The 23,291-nt window shown below is 50.7% G+C and overlaps 1 protein-coding gene across 4 annotated transcripts in view; it reads right to left on the bottom strand.

Annotated features, from left to right (window-relative positions):
- Positions 1-23,291, bottom strand: part of TSNAXIP1 (translin associated factor X interacting protein 1) — a 1,023,806-nt gene that overhangs the window by 376,843 nt on the left and 623,672 nt on the right. For all 4 annotated transcript variants that reach the window (XM_069655260.1, XM_069655269.1, XM_069655286.1 and 1 more), the window contains one exon: positions 7,668-7,803. In XM_069655260.1, coding sequence (XP_069511361.1) covers positions 7,668-7,803 — 136 coding nt within the window. The remainder of the gene's footprint in view (positions 1-7,667; positions 7,804-23,291) is intronic.

The following is a 23,291-nucleotide window of genomic DNA, read 5'->3' as shown; positions in this document are numbered from 1 at the left end:
CCCCCAAAACACACTAACACCCTTAAAGCAACACACAAGTCCCCAATGAGCCCCTTTATTCACAGCCACCCCCGGGCCCTCCCACCCCACGCTGGGCTGACCCGTCCGGGGTTGGACACCATCATGGCTCCAAGACATAGGGCCTCATTACGAGTATGGAGGTAGCCAGGGTACTATTAGCGCCATGTCTGCCTCCATACCGGGCTCCAATACCGGGTTCCTTCAATGAGGAATAACCAGCTCATTCCAACATTGGAGGACCCAGTTATTCCTCCTTGAAGGAACCATTCCCCATTCCCATTTGAGCCCCCATAAGGGAGGGAGCTAATAACGGGCACGTAAATAACGGCCCGTTATTAGCTCCTTGTTCCCCTCGCGGGACCCGGAAAGGATGTCAGATTTTACCAGACATCTGTTCCGAGTCCCACAAAGGGAACCTCGTAATAGGCGCTCCCGTAATAAAGGGTGCCGGTCCTATACCGGCACCCTTCATTACGGGAGCGCCAGGGTCGTAATGAGGCCATAGTCACTGAAACAAACAGGTTTCCCTCGCCCTGTCCTCAGGGGATACCTCCTGCTCGCCTCGGGGTTGGGAGTCCCACTGTCAGCCGGTGTGCTCACAGGAGACCAAGGGAGGGGTTCGGAACCCCCACCCTCATCGGGTATGTCCACAACATCCTGATCCAGGGGTGCCTCAGTTCTGGGCACCCCCAGCTTCTTGAAGAAACTGACTTTCCTTGTGACCAAAGCCCGGCTGTCCGAGGCAGTCACCATTGACCCCTTAACTGCTATCACGTCCAGCGGCTCCGGTTCGTATGTTAACGAAAGATTACCGTGGGGGTGCCTGTTTCTTATTAGCACCTCGTCCCCGGGCACAAGTTGTTGAGGTCGGAGACCTCTCCTTACATTCTCCTGCTCAATCCGTAGCCGCCGCTCCTGCTCCACCCGTTGGTCATCGATGACTCCCGGCTCCTTTTCACCAACCTCCGGCAGCAGCCCTCTCAGGCACCGCTTGAACAGGGCTTCCAGCGGGGCTACCCCCGTCGAGGTGTGCTGGGTTGTCCGGTAGACCCGCAACAACTGATAGAGGGCCCTCTCCAAGCACTGTCCTTGACCTTGTGCAATACGGAAGACTTTGTTCAATGTGCGCATCAACCTTTCGGCCTCTCCATTGGCCCTCGGCCACAGCGGGATGACCCTTCTATGTTGCACCCCATAGTCTTCCATCAGGGCCACAAACCGCTCACCTTGGAAGGGAGCCCCATCGTCAGAGCAGAGTATTGTGGGCAGGCCATGAGCAGCAAACACCTTCTCCACTGCCACCACCACGTGTTTGAAGGCCTCCGGGTATCTAAAGTACTCATCCACCACCACCACCACCACCAGGAAGTGAGTTCCTTGCAACATGGACCCAAAGTCAGCGTGGACAACCTCGCAGGAACGTGTGTCGCGGGGCATGGCTTCGATGGCGGGTTCCCTCTGGGTGGGCGAGGCTGCCTGGCACCACACACATGAGGCTACATATTCGTCCACCCGTCGCTCTAGTTCGGGGAACCACACCTTGAGGCACAGTCGGGCTTTGGTCCTCGCGGCGCCCTGATGACCTTGATGGGTTAGGCCAATCACCTCTTGGACTTCGGCCTGCGGGACCACAATCCGATCCCCTCTCAACAGTCCTTTCTCTGAGAACGACAGTTCTTCTTGCACCCTCCACAGCTGCCCGAGCACCATCTTCGCCCCCTGCGTGCGCCCTGCAAGCGACTCCAGTACACTCTTCCACGACCCTTGTTGGAGTGCCGCTCTGAGGATGCAGAAGCACTCGTCATTCGCAGCAGCCACCTCCAGTTCTTCGAGTGGCAGGGCATTTGGGGTGGCCACCTTAACCACCAGCTGTATGTGATCATTGGCCTCCTCTGCGCCGGCATCAGTCTCACCCCCTAGATGGCGAGAGAGGTAGTCGGCGGCATTGTTGACGCCAGGCCAATAAACCAGCGAGACCCCATATTCGAGAAGAGCCAGCATCCACCTCTCGATCCTCGCTGGTGGTTTTGAGGAGGAGCCGGATAGGATTGGCAGCAGGGGCTTATGGTGTGTCACAACGATCACCGGCCTCCCCAGTATGTACAGCAGGAAATGCCTGCACCCTGAGAGAACAGCCATCGCCTCTCGCTCTATCTGAGAGTACCGCTGCTCCATCTCGGACAGAGCCTTGCTGGCATATGCCACGGGGTGAAAGCAAGAGTCTGGCCCCACCTGTGTTAATACTGCTCCCAGGCCAAACGGGCTGGCGTCCAAAATGATCTCAGACTGGAGAGCAGGGTCGAAGAAGGCCATCGTGTCTTCCTCTGTGAGGGCGCTTTAAATGTCCTCGAATGCAGCCTGCTCCAACGGTCCCCACTGCCACACTGTCTCTTTCTTCGTGAGGGCCCGTAAAGGCTCGGACCTGGACGCCAGATTTTTGATAAAGCAGCCACAATAAGTGACCATGCCCAGGAAACTTCGAATTTCTGACACATTCTCGGGAGGTCTCGCGTCCCTGATGTCTTTTACTTTCCTGGGGTCTGGAGACACCCCTCCCTCATTGAACATGAATCCAAAGAACTTGATGTTCGTTCTCAGGAACTCACATTTATTGCAGTGGAGCATCAGGCCCAAGGATTGAAGTCTCTCAAATGCCTTGGCAAGTCTCTACAGGTGGTCCACCTCCGACCTGGCGAACACCAGGATGTCGTCGCTGATGTTCAGCACGCCCTCTAGGTCCGCCAGTGCACCTCTGATAATGTTTTGAAAGACCTCAGCCACGGAGTATACTCCGAAGCTGAGTCGCATGTACCGGTATGGACCCCAGTGAGTCGTAAATGTTGTAATGTATCTCGACTCTGGATGCAAGAGGACTTGGTGATATCCAGCCCTGAGATCAAGCTTCTAAAAGAAGCGAGCCCCTTGCAGCTCTACAATAATATCATCAATCGTTGGTGTGAGATGGCGCTCCCACCTGATTGCCTTATTGGGGAGCCTCATGTCCACACAGATTCTTACTGAATCGGTTTGTTTGGGTTTCTTGGCAACCGCAATTGGGGACACCCAGGGTGTCGGACCTTCCACCTTCTCGACGATGTCGAGGTTTACCAAATTTTCCAACTCCTTGTCCATCAACTCCCTCAGGTGGAATGGCACCCTGCGGTGCTTGAGGGCAATGGGCTGCACAGACTCATCGATGTGCAGCATCACAGGGTCACCAGCAATGTGTCCAATCCCTTGGAACAGTCCTACATATTTCTCTAGCAAAGTTTGTATGTCCTCCACATATACGGAGTACGCAAAGCTCACCAGTCCGAGGGCTTCAGCCGCCACGCAGCTTAGTAAGGTGTTGGTGCTGACGGGCGTCATGTAGAATCGTGCTTTGATTTTCGAGCTTCCATGCCCCACTTGAGCCACAAATGCACAGTCCAGGGGAATGGGATGTGAACCCCCAAACGTGAAAATGCGAGCCTTCAGGGTTGATACTTTGGGGGGGCAGGGAATGGCATCATAATGTTCATGGGCCATGACATTGACCGATGCCCCCGTGTCCACCAGCACCGACACAAGAGAGTCATTGACTGCCACGATGCACCTCGGCTGTCTTCGGCCCTTGGACTGGAGGGCGTCAATACTTGACACAAAGAAGAAGTTTTCCCTCTTCCTCCTCCTCTTTGTCAGGTTGGGTGCCTTCCTCCCCTTGGTCTACCTGGGCGACATTGGGAGGGCGAGACTGTCTGAAGAACCCAGACCGCACCGGGCCCCTGGGCATGATCACCGGCAGGGAAGCCGTGCGAAGTGGTCTGTCAGGCCACACCGCCCCCATGGTGTTCCTGCTGCTGGGCATTCACCAGGGTGGGGCAGATCGTACCCACACTTATGACATGCCTCTCCCAGCTTTCCACCCCTGTCATGGAAGTTTCCAGCCAGTCTCCGGGCACCCTGCTGTCACACCCCACAGACGACCTCTGATTTGGCCGTGCGGGAGCCCGCTTCCATCCTTGATGCACGTACCTCGGATATCTCCTGTCAGCGGGCCAGCTCCAAGAAGCAAGGAAGGGTAATCCCTGGTTCTCTCAGCACCTGTCTCCTTAGTTTTCCTGAGGAACACCCTTGGATGAGCTGGTTTCTGACCATGTCGTCGGGGTTGTCCCATGCGCATGCCACTGACAGCCTCCTGAGACGGCCATACAAGGTGTCCAGAGTTTCATTTTCTTTCTGTCGAGTGGATAGTATGACGAACCGCTCGTAATCCGCATTGGCCAGGGGAAGGAAATAATGGTGCAGGGCGGTCTTTGCTACGGCATAGGTACCATTTGCTGGCTGGAGGGAGTCACAAATCTCATGCACAGACGGTCCTGCAGCATACAATAACGTGGCCAGCTTGCTGTCATCACTGGTTTCCATTGATGCCCGAAAGTACATGTCAAGGCGATCAACCCATCGCCTACACCTTTGCCCCAGGCTGGATGGGGGGCCAGACACATCAAACGTGGGTATGGGTGGAAGGGCCGCCTGGGCCCTCATCTGGGCCATTGCTGGAGGTGGAGGTGAGGGCACTCCTTGCTCTTGTGCAGCTGCCTGCCCCCCGTCCTGGTTCACTGGATCACTCATGGATCAAGCACACAAGCACCCCTCCTGGATTGCATAGGGGCCGCAACTCACCCAGCTTGCTTCTTCTCCTCACAGTCACCTTGATCTTCCACCTTCCACACCAGGACCACAGCCTTGCAGGCCTCCTTGATCTTCAAAACTCTCCACCAGTGCGGCCCCATTGCTCACAGTACCCACCAGAAATTCCAGTGAGGGTAGTTGTCCAGTGGCAAATCACCAAGCCTGCCAGTCCACTAAGGAGTGTCGAAAAATTGAGCCAGGGAGGCCTAGGGTAGATGTCTCAAAATAACCAGTCTCCCCCCAGTGCCTCAACTTCACTCAGTGATTTACACCTCAAAATTTCATAAATATGGAACTTCCAGGTATGTCCATGTAGGAATAGCAGTCAGCTACTCATGTGTCCAAAAATTGTGCTTGGATGGCATTCAAGGGCCCGTCTGGAGCGCTGTGAAACATCCGCGATATGAGGGACAAAATGGCCGCCGCCGCGTGGGCCGCACCCTCCCCCCAAGCGTGGGATGAGAGGATTCCTTCCCTTGTTCGTGTGAAAAATTGTATATTTAAATCACCGCCGGGTCCATGCTCGTCTTTGGCCTAATCGCCACTGTTGTGGGGGAGCCCCTGACCCCCCCAGCGATATTCCGTGAGTCCCCGGCCCCCCGGCATCAGAGATTCACAGCGGAGACGTGCTTCAGGCTCGGGCTCCCCGGTCGCACTGACGTGGCCGGGCACACCCCTTTTATTTATAGGGCACGCAGCGGAGTGCAACGTCACTCCGCCACGTGCTGATCCCTTAAAGGGGCAGCACCACAAGGCCCACGGTAAGAGGCTCCAGGCTCCACTCGAGCCACGTGCAAGAAAAAAAGGAAACTGAGTAAACAATTCATTCAGCTTTTTCATTAAAAAAAAAAGCATATTTACTTGAAGCTCGATTAAAATGTTGCCATGGTTAAGCAAACGTGTGGCGTTTGATGATTTGCATAGCGTGATCGCGGGAGGAGGGAACTGCCTGTTGCAAGTATTTTAAATAGAGAGATGCTTTTCCCCGGCATGCATCAGACTGGTTGCACGGCCCCTGGGGGCCGGGGGGCCATTGCTCTCCAGTCTGAGAGGTACTCAATGCTCGCCAAGCTCTGAATTGAGATGCTACTCAACCGCACATGCCCGTGAACCTTTCAAGACTTGCTCCTCAATCTATGGTGTCTCTGCTACCCATGCTCCGTTACCAAGTGCCACTAATTGCATCCTGCCAGAGAATCTCCGGCAGGTGAAAGAGGAGCACAGACAGGGTACTGACTCTGACTGTGTGGAGACCATACTTCCCAAGTGTGGATCATTTAGGAATTTTAGAAAGCCAAACACAAATAAATTAGTGCCACAAAGACAGACTGAGCCAAAGTACCACGAGTTATATATAAAAACAATGGGCCTCATTAAGAGTCCGGTGGTAACCGAGTCGGAAAAACCAGAAGGTTACCGCCGGACTCGTATTACCATTCCGCCTCTGTGATTCACGGAATCACTGGAGCATTACAACCCCGGTAACCCGGTAATTCCGGAGGCGGAATTCGGTAAATCCTCATTCCCATGGAGTCCCCATTCCCATGGAGTCCAATAGGACTCCATGGGAATGGGGAAGTGGAAACACCAGCACCATGCTGTAATGGTGCTGGTGTTTCCACGTCCGCCTGCAGGCAGGTGGTGTTAAACCCACCAGGTCAGACCTGGCAGGAGTGACACCTCTGGCCTGCAGAACTCGAGATCAGCCGGTCCGGAAAGAACGGTGGTGGCAGATTTACCACCACTGTTCTTTCCGGACCGGCTGACTTGTAATGAGCCCCAATGTCTGTGTAAATAGTTGAGCAGTCGGCCAAGGAGGTTTCGCCCCAGAACTACTTGGGAGATTTCTTAAAAGGAATAAAAAAGGAGAGACTCGTTTGGCTCCCAAGGACAGATGCATAGGGAGAAAGTGTGGTTCCAAGTCCCGACTTCTAGACATGATCTATGTGTAAACCCAGGTCACTGTGATGGTTCTTTGGAAGGGAGAGTAGGTGATCAGGGTAAGAGAAAGAAGAGAATGTTCCATTACCTGTTATATCTTTCCTCTTCCCTTCTGCAGGGCTCCTGAGACGAGACGTGATCATCTAGTGTTTGTTATTTTCTCCAAATCCCCTTTTGCTTGAGAGCGTTGCGAATGGCACAGGTGAATATATTTTTGTAGGCCTTACATCCATGGCGGTATGTGGGGTCCACAGCTCCTGCAGACTTCAATGTTGAAGACTAGATTTCCCTTCCTCACTTACCTGTGGTTACCCGCTCCTCAGCCATCTCCCACTTCACTGTCACGGACTTTGGTGTGAAAAGGGAGAAGGAAGTATGGGGACTCCATTCATCATTTCCATGGCTGCCATGTTTGTAGGTTTTTTTTGGGGCGGGGAGCAAGAAACTGCTCATGCTCTCTACACAAGCCTTTTCTTTCGCTCAAAAACAGCCTTTTGCACCCAAGCGGTTTTGGTAGGGGGCGAACAACGATAATGGCGGGTCCCGTGTTCCGCCCTGGCTGGGGACACTCTAGCCCACATAGAAAGCTGTTGCACTGGGCAAGCAGGCCGTTACAGCACTGAGAGCCCACTATTCTCATGTCTCTCGGATTGGAAAATCCACGTAGGCTTAAGCTCATTTGGCCGAGATACAGCCATTATAAAATAAATCATATTTCAAAGTTGTATCGCACAGTAAAATGACCTCATTCCCTTCGGGCTGTGAAACCTATTTTGTGTGTCCAGTTAACTGTACGCCTTGCCAGTGGTCAACTGCTTCTCTGCCCTTTTAATACTTGATATTATTGTCAGCTGTGTGGAATCAACATGTATCCCTCTCAGTCTCACCTGTGGGACATAGGTCTTCCCTAATTGTGTTGATCATTTGCCCTGCGGCACACACACTGTCAACAAAATGAGAACACCATGATCCATGAATATAAAGAAAAGGCGCATTTGATAACAAGCAGATGCAAATGTTGTTGTCCTTACCTTGAGATCGGGAGCGTTTGGCATCTTCATGTTGAAATTTCATCTCGTTCATATCCGAGATGAGGAGCTTGCGGGCATCAGACTCGTTACGGTAGTGGTAGTACTGCTTTGCCAGCTCTTTCTGCAGCTTTGCCACCTGCAAAGGGAATGAATGGACGTTATGCACATAGAAATGATAGTTCTGTTCGTTATTTCTCCATCACGCACATCACGGATGAGGCTTTTTTGCTTCAGTGGAGCGTTTGGCGCCAACAGTAAAACATGGCGCATTTCCAAATACTGGATGCTTTGCGGCTCCACCAAATCAGGAGTTTCCTTTCCGAAACTCTTCAATTCCGCCTGGTCTTTTGTTGGAGGTAATCACAAAAGGACACAGAAAAGCATTAAGCATTAAGAAAAGCATTAAGGGGTGCAATGTTGCTGTGTCCTGTAATGTGGTCTTTCTGATGTGCCCATCTGATGCGCCCATCTCAAAGTCAGAGGGGAAAAAAAGACCGGCACCTTATTCCTTAGTCTTGGCTTGTAGACCAGCACCATCTAAGCAATATGACCTTAAAAGAAGATCTGTTATGGCCATATTCTCCGAAGTAGTGCAACTAGAGGACATCAACTCCGCTGACATTGAGTATGTGGAGTTCATGAGGAACGAGAACCTCAATGTCGTGAGATTGTGGTTGAACTCTCGGGTGGTGCAAAATCTCATTTGGTCAACAAAAGTACTTTTATATAATCTGGGCTTCGATCTAATAGCAGACATGCATATAACAGCTGCATCCTCTGATAACTCCCAAGTACATCTAACGAAATAAATAGGGGGAGTATCAAATCAGGAAGAAATGGGGCAATGACAAAGGTCAACACATGCCAGTGCAAATGTTCCCAGGAACAACTAACTAGATCATGTGCACATGCAGGATCTGGTTTCTTTATTGAGCTGGAATACTAGAGGTTTCACTCACCTTCTCAACAATGACCCAAATCAGATCGGAATGGCTGACTTAATTCTTTTACAAGAGACCTGGCTCATAGATCCTCCAGTGTGGAAGGGTTTTGATAATCATCTCAATCCTGCATATAGACCATTTTTTGGTAGACCATCTTCTGGTCTACTGACAGCTATAAAAATTCGAAACGGAGCATCATCTGAACTATGGGCCTGTCCAAATAATCACATGCTCCTGGTAAAGATAATGGCTGATGGAATTGGGTATGCTGTCCTTAATATATATTGGAATTCGGCTGCTATAGGTGATAATGTGTTCTTTGATGATATAACAACATTACTTGACCTGGTTGCTCTAGATAATTCAGTCTCCCACTTAATACTGGCTGGAGACTTGAACATTAGTCCCCTCAGCAAGAAAAACATACCAATTGGGGGAAGAGCATATAGATGGAATATTTTCACAAAATTTCGTCATCTACATATGTTAAATGGTTTATTTAATGAAGATACGCCCCCAAGGGCAACCTGGCATAATGGGAAATGGAATCAATCATTGATTATATTTATGTGAGTGATACCTTGTTGCCTGTGGTTAAGAGTTGTGTGATCCTTGATGCTAATCAGAGTGACCACAATATCTTAGCAATGAAATGGTGGCAGAGAGATCTAAAAAAAGTTGATGATATTGGTCAGCGAGCAGGGTGTTTATTTGTGAAACCGGGGCTCAATAGACTCTGATGGTCGGAGGATGCTCTACACCAATTTAATCAATATTTGGTAAATTTGCATCAACAAATCCCCATTGATGTGAGTAATATGTGTTTGCAATACAGTAATACAATGCAACTGTTCCAGAACCCAAGATCAAACATGCAATTAAAATATAAACATCGGCATAGTTTTGATTTGGTGATAAAATTAAGGAAAGCTGAGCAGCATGCTGAATTGACGCAAGCGTTTAAGCAGCCTCCGGACACCAGGGTCTTACTTGTAAGAAAAATCAAAATGAAGTATGCTAACTGGTTAAAAGGTCATTGTGCAAAGCTGTATCAAAATGATGGCGCTGTTATGTTGAGTACCCTGGCAACAAAGAACACGGCAAAAATGTGGATCATAATTAACTGTGCTACTGGGTCCTCGCAAACGGCGTTTCAATCAAACGCGGTCACCGAACAATCTTGGAAACCGCATTCCTCTGACCTATAGTCAGTTCCCCAGGGTGGCAAAAGTTTTGACACCTCTAACTTGGATGGCCATTGTCATCTTGACTTTGATTATGAAGACATTTTATCATTAATTAAAACAGCATACAATTCCAAAGCAGCTGGCCCAGAAGGCCTCTCAAATTTTACCTTAAAGCTGCACCCTGAGTTGTGGGCTTCAATACTATACACCATATTTTCAGCAATTAATGCAGCTCAAGCCCTTCCAAAAACATGGACTCACTCCATCACTGTTCCAATATTCGCAAAGGGTGATCAGCAAGTTCCTAGTAGCTATCATCCGATTTCCCTTCTTGATGTATCGGGGAAAGTCTTTGGCAGATTGCTTTTAAAGAAATTCAATTCATGGACCATGCAAGAACAAGTGAGAGACAGTTACCAATCTGGCATTGTATCTGGGTTAGGGACAATCCCAAACGTATTATGCTTAAATTTGATTAAAATGCAATACGCTGTCCGCGGACAGCCGCTTTATTTAGCGTTCATTGATTTTCGGGCAGCGTTCGACTCTATTGTGAGCGCACCACTCCACAAGAAACTTAAAAGGCATAATTGCCCAAATTCTATATTAACTCTTGTGATGCTACTGCATTCGAAGACAACAATGCAGGTACGTCTAACTTTTGAGGGCATACTCTCCACATCCATCGCGACTATGAGAGGACTGAAACAGGGGTGTCCGTTGGCTTCAGGTTTATTTAACTTATTCATATATGACATGGGAGACATTTTTACTAACATCTGCTGTGACCCCCCAAAATTGGGTAACAACAAAACCAGATATCTACTGTATGCAGATGATTTAGTACTGATGTCTCAAACGCCACATGGTTTACAACAAATGTCAGACAAGCTGGATCAGTATACTATAGCCAACCATTTAAATATAAATCCAACTAAATCACAAGTTTTAGTGTGTCAGAACACCTTCAAGCGCAGGAAAAAAGAGCTATGCTTGGACAATTCAGGGAAAGGCACTCAGAGTGGTGGAACAATACAAATATCTAGGTTTCATCTTCACGAACTCCATCACTTCGAAAGTAGAGAATTGGGAATTGCAATGCAAACTACAAGCCTTGACCTCACAGACCAAGATTCCTGTTGCTAGGTTTGGTAAATTTTCATTTAAGCATATACTCTCTTTCTATCAAATGAAGTTAGTGCAAATACTCCTATGTGGAGTTTAGGCTGGATGTCCACGAAATCGACAATATTGGGACAAAATAGAGTCCAAATATTGGAGGCAAGTGTTACAACTACCTAATTGTACCCCGCTCCCTATGATACGTTTTGAGTTGGGCTCATTATCCCTGCATTCGCAGGTGTTGTGGAAAATGTGTGCGCTCTTGCGGAAGTGCTTGCTGGGCCTTAATGCACCCAATGTATTGGGCACAGTAGCATAATTTTTGCTCTCAAATTCAACTGGATTCCCTAGCAAGTGGTGTACACTACTATATAATGAGATGGCGGATGCTGCTGTAAGTATCGAGATGTTGGTGACCAATCCAGATATAGCAACAACAAAAAAAGATCTTTGAATGTGACTGGATCAGGAATTTAGCAACCTGTCAAACATATAGGGACTTTGACGTCTCAGTATTTGGGTCAAAAAGACATGGAGTGATGGCTGAATACTAAATTAAATGTCCCTCGCCTCATATACAATGCCAATATATGAGGTTTGGATTTAATTTATAACTCGTGGTATCAACACTACAGATGACAAGACAATAGATGCAAGTTCAAAAACCTTTATTAAAGAATGAATGGGGTTGGAGAAAACCCTAACTGGCCCCATAGCTATGATGGGAGTAGTCTCTACCATCAAATAATAAAGAAAACAGAGTCCTAGTCAGTCTAAGTCAAATCAAAATGGCCTATACAAAAAAAAAACGAATGCCTGCCCTATCTGTTATACGCAAAGGAATGTCAATGTTATAACATAAATGATCAAGGTGGCTGAGTCAGCTCTCCTCCCCTTGTTGGACAGCACACAGCAAGGCGGCCCCCGTAGACAGCATGCCACACTCTGGCACAGGTTATCAAAAAAAGGCAGTTCAAAACGTGGATCGAGGCCCGCTTGGCCTTCCACGTTAAAGTCACTTATTCCAGTTCACCAAAAGTTCTTTCACAGTTCAACAAAAGTTCACATAGGTCTCCTTCTGTTGGGCTCGGACCTCTCAAGGCAGCAATAGTTTACGTAGGTCTCCCTCAGTCGAGCTTGGACCTCTCAACAAAAAGTACCTGATTAAACTTAGATCTCCCTCAGTCAGGGTCAGACCTCGCAATCACAGCACTTGCAGGGGTTCCCTTCTCCAAGGTGTATTCACATTTGTTAGGGGTTCCCTTCCCCTAACTTCTTTCATATTCCAGGTCTCCCTCAGTCAGGTTCAAACCTTTCACTGACGTCGAAGACTTTCGAAAGTGCAAGGCTTTTTCCATAGACCTCTGCAGGACCACTACGACTTTTACTTCAGCTCTCCCTTATGGTATTTGCCCCAATGGCTCTTGGTCATGGTAGTTCTGCAACACAATCATAAAAGTTCAGGAAATCTTTCCCTTAAAGCAATCACCCTTTAACTTCCCCCTTTGACAGGATTAATCTTGACCATTGCGCATTTCAGAGTTTGTTCACTTTGTTGCTTTTTAACAAGATAGCAAACATTTCGCGGAAACTTTCTAGTGGGTTTGCTGATGGTAATCTTGTTTAGAGGAGATTTGCGTAGCATTTCGGTGCTGAGCTGCCCTTGTGGGTGGGACAAACAATGATCTGCAGATGGTATTGCTCATCTGTGAAGGGTGCAGTGAGCTAAAACGTGGTTGTAGACCCTCCTGAGTAGAAGAAATTCCATACAACGGGGTATTTGACCCATGTTCGGTCTCAGTAGATGGGCTCCCACACTCCTTTGTAACTACCTGCTGCAAAAGGCCTTCGTATCAATCAGTCAAAAACGAACACAATGGTTTGTGGCCCTGTGGGCGCTATGCTTGCTTAGTAACCCATTTTATTTAAATGATCACCTACTGGATTTGGTGGATTCTTTTATTTACATAGGTCTGACCTTTTCTCACAAATTAAAAATGGTCATCCCAGACTGCGAGGAGTGCTGTGATGGGCACACGTCAATGTGACCTTGTTCCTAGTATGGTCTCCTGTCTGAGGGGGGAGGTAATTTTGATACCCCTAAAATATATTCAATCCAAGTGATCCCAGCAATCTCCTATGGAGCCGAGTTGTGGAGATGGGCTGACTCTGTGTCTGTTCAAGTGCCTGAGAATACATTCTTTAAAAGACTATTGGGCTTGTCCATGAATGCACCCTCTGCACCAGCTGCCTCTGAAGTAGGGCGAGTCCAGGTTAAATACATAATTTTGCTCTCGTCCGTGTTGTACTGGCTGAGGATTTGCAACTCTGAGGCTCTTGCACCATATAGGGAAGGGCTAGAAGAGTTGCTTTCCATGGTTGGAGGCAGATCGCTGCCGTGGTTTATGCATGTGCAAACTATGCTTACTAACATTGGACTTGCTGACGTATGGGCAAATCCCACAAAATTGGGCTCTGGGAAAGAGGTCTAGTGCCCGCACGGAGAGGGACAAAGTGGGTGGCCATAATTGACAGATAAGGAATGGAGGGTGCTCTGTGGCAGCCCCGGGGGTCTGCCAGCAATAGGCAGCTGCGCCAAAGAGGGGGACAACGTCGCAGATGAACTGTGGTGGAAAGGGGCTTGGGACCCACACAGAGACGATCACAGTGATTGGTCGCAACCTAGATCTGGGCAGAGGGGTATGACACCTCTTAGAAGAGTTAGCAGCTGCGGGCGATTGTGCTGAGGAGCGGGACAAAAGGACCCTGGCAGTCAGCGAGCAGCCACCCCGCACCCCATGGACACCCTCTAATATCAGGGGAGAAACAGACTGGAGGAACTTCAGTGGGAACAAGGGGCGGGGACCTCCTTTGCTGAACTCGGAATACCTGAAGTAAGATACTTGCAACATTGCGCCTGCACACTGCAGCTCAGTCCTGGAGACATCGGGGCTTCCGCCCCCTCCCCGAATAACTAGGTGTGTAGCCAGGGGAAGTGGAAGCATCCAGGGATGGGCCGACCACACAGAGAGATCCAGCATGTAGAAGGGTACCTGAGGACGGGTGGAACCAAAGTTGTGAGCCCTCAAGAGCATAAGAGGAGGGAAGTGGAAACCCTATGAGCTGGAAGGAGACCCTGGTGAAATTTCAGTTACACACCGAAGATACCACGATGGAAGCTGGAGGTGCACCCTCCCACCCGGCTGAATTGGGCTCCATAAAGACGGACATACAGACCATCTTGGAGGAGATCAGAGGGATGAGTACGCACATGGGGGCGAAGCTGGCAGACTGAACGGCTAAGGTGACCACGCTTGAGGACAGAATGGATGGGGTTGAGGCTAATCAAGCATCCACAGGGCTCTTGGAAACCCAGATGGAGGTCCGCTTAATGGAAATGGAAAGGAAGGAAAAGGAGCTATGCCTCAAGGTGGATGATATTGAAAATCGTGAGAGACGGAACAGTCTCAGGATCTTTGGGCTGTTGGAGGTGGAGGGTGAGACCCTGGCAGGCTTGGAGCACAAGGTGCAGGACATAATAAGGTTGGTCTTGGGCGCAGGGGAAGGAGAAAGGGTCATCATAGACAGAGTGCATCGAGCAGGTGGAGGAGGCTGGGGCCCATGGTCGGTCCTAGCACGCATGCACTATTAAGGTGCGGATCCTCGAGAAAGCCAAACATCTGAGAGAAATAAACTATGGCGATTCGAAGGTGGCCATTTTTCAGGACCTCTCGGCCCACACGTTGTTGAGGCAAAAGAAATGTGGAGTCCTCACCAGGTGGTTGCAGGAGAGGCGGGTGAAATACTGCTGGGGTTACACCTTCTCACTGGTTTTCGAATGGGGAGGGGGAGAGGCATCACCTGGTGGCAGAAGAGGACATACAAAAGGTCACAGAAGACTTGGTGGGCTGCCGGGAGGGTCCTGCTTCTGGACTTGGTGGACAAGGACTGGATCCCACTTGGAGCACCAGAGGCCCGGAATCAGTGAGAGGCAAGCGCAGGGCGAAAATTTCAGAAGCTGAACACTCCTCCTCCGCGGAATGAGGACACCTGAGGAGGGTCAGCGCACAATCATTCTGAACATGTACACCCTATATGTATGTAGCACCTTGGCCACACCTGGAGTGTAGAATAGGGGGGGTGATCACGGTTTGGTCACTTCTAGTTGATGGGAGGGTGCTCAGTTGCACAGTTTGTTTGGGATCTAAGTTGATAAACATGAAGAGTGCTCTGCGAGTGGAGGGCATACAGTTGATGGGGTGCGGGGACCTGGAGTTGGTTTGGGGTTTAGTTTGGAACTGATGGGGTCAAAATCCGCCCTGAATGGGTCTGTGTGGTTAGAGTGGAAGAACTGCCCAGCATGTTGTCCACGGAAGGGGACGAGTCCCAGGTGGTTCGATAACCATGCCCAGTGTGACTGGGAGTTGGGGTTGGACGCCTCGATATAGGGAATGGGGGGGCGGGAAGGCTGGAGAGGGTGGAGGGAAAAGAGAGGTGGGGGGAGCGCATGCTATGGAATCTTTTGGTTGGCGAGGCCTTGAGCCTTGTTGGACACAAGAGGTGTATAGGGAGACGGGTGATGAGGGAGAATGGTTGAGGGGGCGGTAGGTACGCTCAACTTAAAGGGGTTGAACTCTCAAAACAAACATTCCCTGACTAGCAACATGTTCCGCAAGCAGAAAATGTTGTTCCTCTTTTTACAAGAAACGCACTATCGACAAGGGGCAGAATCACCAATAAAGGGCAAAGGGATAGGTGGTAATTTCTGGACCTCTCGTAGAACATCCAAGAAGGAAGGGGTGGGTATACTGCTTGCCAAGTCATTCCGTTTGATGGAGATCGAGACTAAGAGGGGTTTCGGGGGGAGGTTTCTGGGTATAAAAGGAATGTATGAGGGAACACTGATCACAATTGCCACTCTCTACGCACCCAACGTGGGGTAGATGGGGTTTCTATGTCAGGTGTTCCGGGTGATGGACGGAGGGAGCGATGTTCCTGGTTGGGGATTTCAACCTCATATTGGACACAAGGCTAGACTGGTGGTCAGCGAAGGGACATGGGACAAGAGGGGTGACGAGAGACAATCTTGCCCTGAGAGATCTTCTGCAGGATCACTTCTGGGTGGATGTGTGGTGTAGATCGTGGCCAGGGCCCGGGGGCTATACACTATTCTCCCCCCACACCAGTCTTACACTAGGATTGATTTACTGCTGAAACCGAGGGAGCAGGAGGATGAGGTTGGGATACCAAGGGTGGAAGCAATTACGTGGTCAGACCACAAACTTATGGTGGTGAATTGGTGTTTGCCGGAGGTCTCGAAGAATTATAGGTGGAGATGTAATGGTGTTGAGGGACCAGGTGTTCAGGGACTTTCTCAGGGCGGAGATACAGGCATATTTTGAAACTAATGACAACAGGGAGACAGCTATGGCAATTGTGTAGGAGGCGGACAAGGCCACCTTCTGGGGTCTACTCATTGCAGAAAGAGCCTGTAAGAAGCGGGAAAGGGGACTGATCGAAAGTAGGCTTCAAGAGGAACTTGCAGTTGAATCAACGTGGCAGAGACAGGGAGGCTCTACTGAGTGATATGAGGGACAAGAGACAAGAACTTCACACAGCCCTAATTGGGGAGGTTGTTAAGAAGATGAGATACACATGCCAGAGACACTACAAGAGGGGGCATATGGTGGGGACCCTCCTGGCAAATAGGTCAGAGGTTGTAGAGTGGAGAGAAGGCTAGAGGGAGTTTGGGACAAAGGGGGACGGGCCCAGAAGGGGGGGGGGGGGAGAATATAGCGGATGCTTCGCTGACTATTACGAGGAGTTGTATGCCAAACTGGTGGAAGGAATCGGTGGAGGATATACGGCAGTACCTATCCGAGAAAAAACCCCCCAAGCTCACGGGGAGAGAGGGATACTTTGGAAGGGGAGATAACTGGGGAGGAGGTGCTGGAGGCCATCAAGCGGTTGAAGGTAGGGAAGGTTCCAGGAGGGGGCGGCTTCACAGTTGACTTCTATAAGCAGTATAAAACTTTGTTGGCGGGGCCTCTGGCTAAGCTGTTTAACCGAATAGTGGGACGGGATACAATACCATCAACATTTCTCCAGGCCCTGAGAACTGTCATACCAAAACCAGGGAAAGACCTAGCGGATTGTGCCTCGTATAGGCCTATTTAACTCCTTAATGTGGATGCCAAGATTTTTGCTAGAATCATGGCGACGTGTCTGGAAATGTGCATCCCCGGAATGATCCATCTGGACCAGGTAGGGTTTGTGTTAAATAGGCGGGGAGCGGACAGTATGCGCTCTCCATGCCATGAGCTTGCGGGTGGTATAGGAGGAAGGGGCGCTCCTGTTGTCCCTGGACGCTGAGAAGGCGTTTGACCAGGTGAGCTGGGTGTTCATGGGGGGGGGGTTCTCAAGTCTCAGGGAATTGGCCGAAGATGGATGGGCTGGATATCGCCCCTGTACTCGGAACTCACTGCTAGGTTTGCGGTTAACAGTAATGAATCAGGGTCCTTCCCACTGTGGCGGGGTACATGCCAGGGGTGTCCTGTATCCCCGCTGATCTATGCGTTGGTGATGGAGCCGTGGGCGGCGTCAGTCAGGGACAATGGAGGGATCAGAGTGGTTATGGTGGGCGAGGTACACTGTAAGATAAGCCTTTTTGCAGATGATGTCTTACTCTATATCACCAGGCCATCTCGATCAGTCCCTCATCTATTGGAGAGTCTGGAGCAATATGGGAAATTGTCAGGCTTCAAGGTAAACCTGAAGAAATCAGTGGTCTTCGCCACTGGGGGGCTGTCAGAGGAATAAAGGGAGTGCATCGCTGGGCTGCCGTTTAGGGTGCAAAGGGAAAGGTTCCGTTACCTAGGGGTTCAGGTGACACGACACCCTAGAGATCTCTTTCCCGGTAACTTCCCGCCCCTTTGGTCAGCTGTGAAATGGGACATGGAGAGGTAGGTGGGGCTGAGGCTGTCTTGGATGGTGCGGCTAAATTCCATAAAGATGGTGGTTCTCACCAAATTCCTATTCTTGTTTCAAATGCTGCCGGTGCCTGGGCCCTTCTTGTCTGAAGTGAAGCGAATCATGCTGCGGTATCTATGGCCGGGGAAGAAGCAGAGGATCGCCTATGGGACGTTAACTCGGCCAAAGGAGGAGGGGGGAGTGGCAATCCCAGATTTGGCAACATACTACAAACCGACCCAGCTACGAGTCTTGGGGGACCACTTCAATCCGGGGTCACGGAAGCAATGGGTGGCAATGGATAACAAGGTATTGGCCCTAGTTACACTAGACAAATGGTTATGGGTCCCCAGAGCCTGCATCCCCAACAGAGTTTTGTACCATCCGGTCCTGGAGGGTATGTGGTCCGTCTGGAAGGAGAGAGGGGATGATAGGTGGCTCACAACATGGCCGTCAACGTTGAGCTGCATCTGGGTAACCCCGCTCAGCGATGTGATCGAGGAACCATCGGCGTTTCAATCTTGGTACGAGGCTGGGCTTAGCAGGGCGTGACAACTATGGGAAGGAGATACTTTCATATCTTTGGAGGGACTGGAGGAGGCCTTGGGTTTGAGTAAATTGTCCCCTTTTCGTTTAATACAACTAAAGGGGGCCCTGTCCGAGGAAAGGTGGGGGGGAAATCTTAGGAGGGAGCTGACAGCTTTCAAGTTTTGAAAGATTCCTGATTGCGCAAAGGGGGTCCAGAGGGCTGATAGCTAGGTTATACAAACAAATTCTCCAGGCAATCCAGAGGGATCAAAAACCAAATGGGGACAGGTCCTGGGCAGAGATATCGAGGACACACTGTGGGCTCAAATGTGCAGGCGGGCCCATCACTCCACCGCATCACTCCAATACAGGCACCAGGCCCTGAAGTTGTTGCATAGGTGGCACTATCCCCCTGTGAGGATAGCCCCGATGAGGGACGGATATGACCCGCACTGTTGGATGTGTCATTGTGAAAAGGGAGAATATATTCACATGTGGTGGGGTTGCTCCAAGGTACAGGCATACTGGAGGCAGGTCCTGTCCTGGATAAAGGGGGTTGATGGGATTCAGAGCGACCTCTCCCCATGGCTTATTCTCTTTGGAGTGAACATAGAGGAGGAACCTGCAGCGGAACAGGGCCAGATGTTTCATGTTATGTTGGTAGCAGCAAAATGCTGTCTGGCCCAATTGTGGATGCCAGGGGAGATGGACGGGTTTCCAAGATCTGTGCCATATACGATATGGAATATCTAACCCACCTATTTGCTGCGTCCAGGTGGAACATTGAGTGGGTGTGGCTCCCCTTCTTTGAGAAATATGGACGCTGAGAACAGGGGACTTGAGGAAGTGGCTGGGTTGGCGGTGGAGGAGGATGACCTGCCCTTGGGGAAGCGACACTAATGGAAGTGTGATTCTAGGCAGGGACTTATCCCCTTAGGGAGAAGTTCATTCGCCCTGTGCTTGGGCGTACCCAGAAGAAGAACCTGGACTCACAGAAGAGATGTTAACAGGTGTCTGACTTTCCGGTGGAGTTCCGTTTGAGAATCCATAGCAAGGGGGTAAAGGGGTGAGGAGGGAGGGGAGGGTTGTTTCAATGTTGAGGTTACCAAGAGCTGCAATATCGCTGTTCTGTGTTATAAATCAAATGCCAATAAAATTTGATTTTCCACAAAAAAAAAAGATTTGGGGATTTCTCCATTTGGTATTAGGATTATGTACAGAGCAATCTAGCCAAGGGATTTGTCTGTCCATCCACCCCACCTGTGGGAGCCATCCATGTGTGAAGTACTATTACTTTAAACTTATTGCAGTGAAAAACTGGTAACCACTCACCCTGATTCAAGTGCTACTGGACCAAGTGCATGAATCATCAGTGTCTACTAACTTCGACCTATTTGGGATAAGGTTGTTCAATTAGTTCCAGGTGGATGAATGGACGATGGCATCCAGGACCAGGGAAGGGCACTACGAATAACTACTCATACCCATTGGGCCATGTAATGCTTAAGCTATTTTTAAACACTTCCTGAATGATGCTTTTCAAGATCTTTTGGACATCACAGTTATTCTATACCTGGATGATTTGTCACTAGCATCCAAAATCATACCATTCCAGCCGAAGAAGTCTTGCAACACTTGCCTAACCATAGTTTATATGCAAAAGCGCCCCACGTGTGTCTCTTCAAACAATGTTCACATTCCTGTGACATGTCCGTTCTCCAAAAGGAATAGCAATGGAGCTATGTACAACCAATGCAGTAAATGAATGGCCCTCTCCCACCAACTACAAGGCCCTGCAACGTTTTCTGGGTTTCACCAACTACTAGTGTACAGTATACAGTAGTACTCCGATTTCCTGTTGCCACTCACATGTCTCCTTGAATATGAAATAACATACTGATGGTAGTAGCCCTTAAAACAGCCTTTAACAGCCAGCATCAAGAGGCATTCATGAATACCTTGCTCATAGGACATCAGCATCCATCACTACCATCTACTGTAGAAACTGACACCTCAGCGTGCCATTGGTGTCTTCTATTGCAAAAGAACCCCCTCCCCCATGATCCCCATCTGGTATCATATCATTGCCATAAATTGAATCCAGCAGAGAAGAATTACATAGTGTCTGACAAGGAATTACAGACTGTGAAAGATTACCTGTTGTATTGAAACAATAAATAGAAGGGGAAAACTGTATGATCGCTGATGTAATAAGGGACAAACAGAACACAAAGGAGCCAGACATATAGTGTAGCACGTCTGTTTATTAGCAAGAATGTAGGTGGAGTCAACATTAGCCAATTCATCTGGGAGACAGTGTTCAAGTCCTAGTTTGAAATTTGCATTCTGGACTTGTAGTCATAGGTTTATAATAGGGAACTCTAGGACTACAAGTTCCAGAATGCACAGTTAAAACCAGGACTAGAGGCCACCAGGGGGCGCAGGCAAGATGGCCGCCTGAGCCGACAGCTCCGCACCCAGCCCCGGGAAACTTGCAGAGTTTAGCAGGAAGAAGGAGACCATCTCTCACAAGCTTCTCAAAAAAGGCTGTGTGAACCCCTGCCCACCCAGGGGGTCCAAACCAGGAGTTTCTACGACACCCACAGGCCGAGTTCAGCCGCCTGAGGTCTCCGCAGCCCCGCCCCCGCGGTGCTGAGCAACACGCAGGCGGTGCGCGCCAAGGCACGCCAAGGCCGCAGCAGAGCACAGGAGCGGGGAAACATGTGGGGGGTGTATCCACTTGGAGCGAGGAGAAGTCGGAGGCGGGGGACCCCGGAGGTTCTGCCGCGCCCCGGGGCCTCTGGCGCCTCGTGCCCGGGCGTGGCGAGGTGGTGCGGGGCCGCGCTCAACATTGAACGAAGACGCCTGAGGAGCTGACACTCCACCCACCCACGGGGTAGAACGGGCCCACCTAACCGCACATCAGAACTCCCCAGCCCGGGCCGCCGCGGGAGCGCGCCCACACTACATCCGGCTGGGGGACACTGGAGAAGGCACGTTCCAGGTGAGAGGCCCTCGGGCCAGGACTTCATGAATTGGCCCCCACGAACGCCGCTCGACTGAAGGGTGCCCCCCCATACCCCTGCCACGGGGGTCCCCACCGAACACGACCAGCCATCTAGTGGTTTCCCTAACCACGGGGGTGGGGGGATAGACCCGCTTTCCCACTGGCGCTGAAAGCCTTGAGTTATTCGGCTGGCACAACCATAGACAGTCACTCCGAGGGCGCCTTCCCCACCGTGGTTGGCCCCACACTCTCCCGGTCTCTCCCCGTACACGAGTCCTACCGCGGCCGTGGGCCCTGGGGCAGTCAGTTGCCACACTCTGCCGCAACCAGCATCCCATGAGTTGGAAGGAGGCACTTTCCAAGTACCAGTTTGGGGCCGGAGGGGACAAAATGGCCGCCAGGTCTCCATCAGTGCCGCCTCCCTACCTGGGAGCCATCCAAAATAACATCCAGATGATCTTGGAGGAGATACGTGGGATTCGAACCGACATGGGTGCTAAATTGGCCGACCTTACCACTAAAGTCACCACCCTGGAAGACTGCGTGGAGGGAGTCGAGAACAACCAGCTCTCCACGGCGATCCTGGAGATGCAAATGGAGGCCAGGTTCCAGGAGGTACATCGAAAGGAGGAGGAATTACGGTTCAAGGTGGACGACATGGAGAACAGGGAAAGGAGGAACAACTTGCGTATTTTTGGCCTTGTGGAGACCGAAGGGGAGATCCTGCAGGCACTGGAAGTCAAGGTTCACGATATCATAAGAGTCGTCATGGGGGCGGAGGCCGACATCGAGATTAAACTTGACAGGGTGCATCGAGCCGGCGGAGGTGGCAGAGGCCTGAGGTCGGTGCTGGCCCGACTGCATTACTATAAGGACAAAGCCAGGATCCTGGAGAAGGCGAGGAACTTCGGTGATATCCAATACGGAGACTCTAGGGTGGCAATCTACCAGGACCTCTCGGCCCTCACCCTAGCAATGAGAAAGAAATGGGGAGCCCTTACCAGATGGTTACAGGGTAAGGGGGTCAGATATCGCTGGGCCCAACCCTTCTACCTGGCATTCGAGTGGTCGGGGGAAAGACACCACCTGGTGACGGAGGAGGACATTCTGCGTGCCACGGGCGACCTGGTGGGAGACCGTGCCGGTCCATCCGGCGGGTCTGGGGTGAGGCCAGGAACCCACCGCGGGGTCCCGACAGACTGGGACAACCCAGTGGCAAGACCAAGGTCAAGGGGGCGCGCAAGTTCCATAAAAACAGGCACCAATCATCGGCCTCTGAGGACCACCTGAAGTGACTGTAACACCACTTCACCATCTGAGCATGAGATTTCCCAGTGACCATGGCCACTGGGGACTATGTCGCTGGCTCTCCATGGCCGGGGCCTGCGGGCCACATGGAGGAGCGCCACGTCGGTGCCGAGCTAGGCACGTGGGGAGTTTTGGGTCTGTCCACTGTTTTTCTTTCCATAATGTTTGTTATTTGGTTCGATGGACCTGTGCGTCGGGTCCGCGCCTGGGGACACGGGGGAAGGCGGGGGACCTCGGGAGCAAAGTTCCGTCTCACAAGTTTGGTTTAAAGGTTCACACACATTCATTTTGATTTAAAGAGAATGGGTTATCCACACGTTCACACTACCCGGGGCTGGGGTAGAGTCCTTGATGGTTCGTTGAACGTCCCCGAAGGAGGTCGGGTGACATGGACAAACGCCTCAAGACGGAGGGGAGGGGGCAGGGGGAAAGGGGTGGGGAGGAAGAGGGGAGAACGACCATCATCAAGGTCGAAATGGTAACACTTAGAGGAGTTCACAGGGGGTTGGGGGGACTAGCCAGTCCAAACAGGAATCTTCCATTTTACAGCAGGTCACAC

This window comes from Ambystoma mexicanum, chromosome 1p (assembly GCF_040938575.1).
Source record: "Ambystoma mexicanum isolate Mex_15411 chromosome 1p, UKY_AmexF1_1, whole genome shotgun sequence".
Classification (NCBI taxonomy): domain Eukaryota; kingdom Metazoa; phylum Chordata; class Amphibia; order Caudata; family Ambystomatidae; genus Ambystoma; species Ambystoma mexicanum.
Note: the sequence above shows the minus strand (reverse complement) of the source record. Positions and strands in the feature narration are given on the sequence as shown.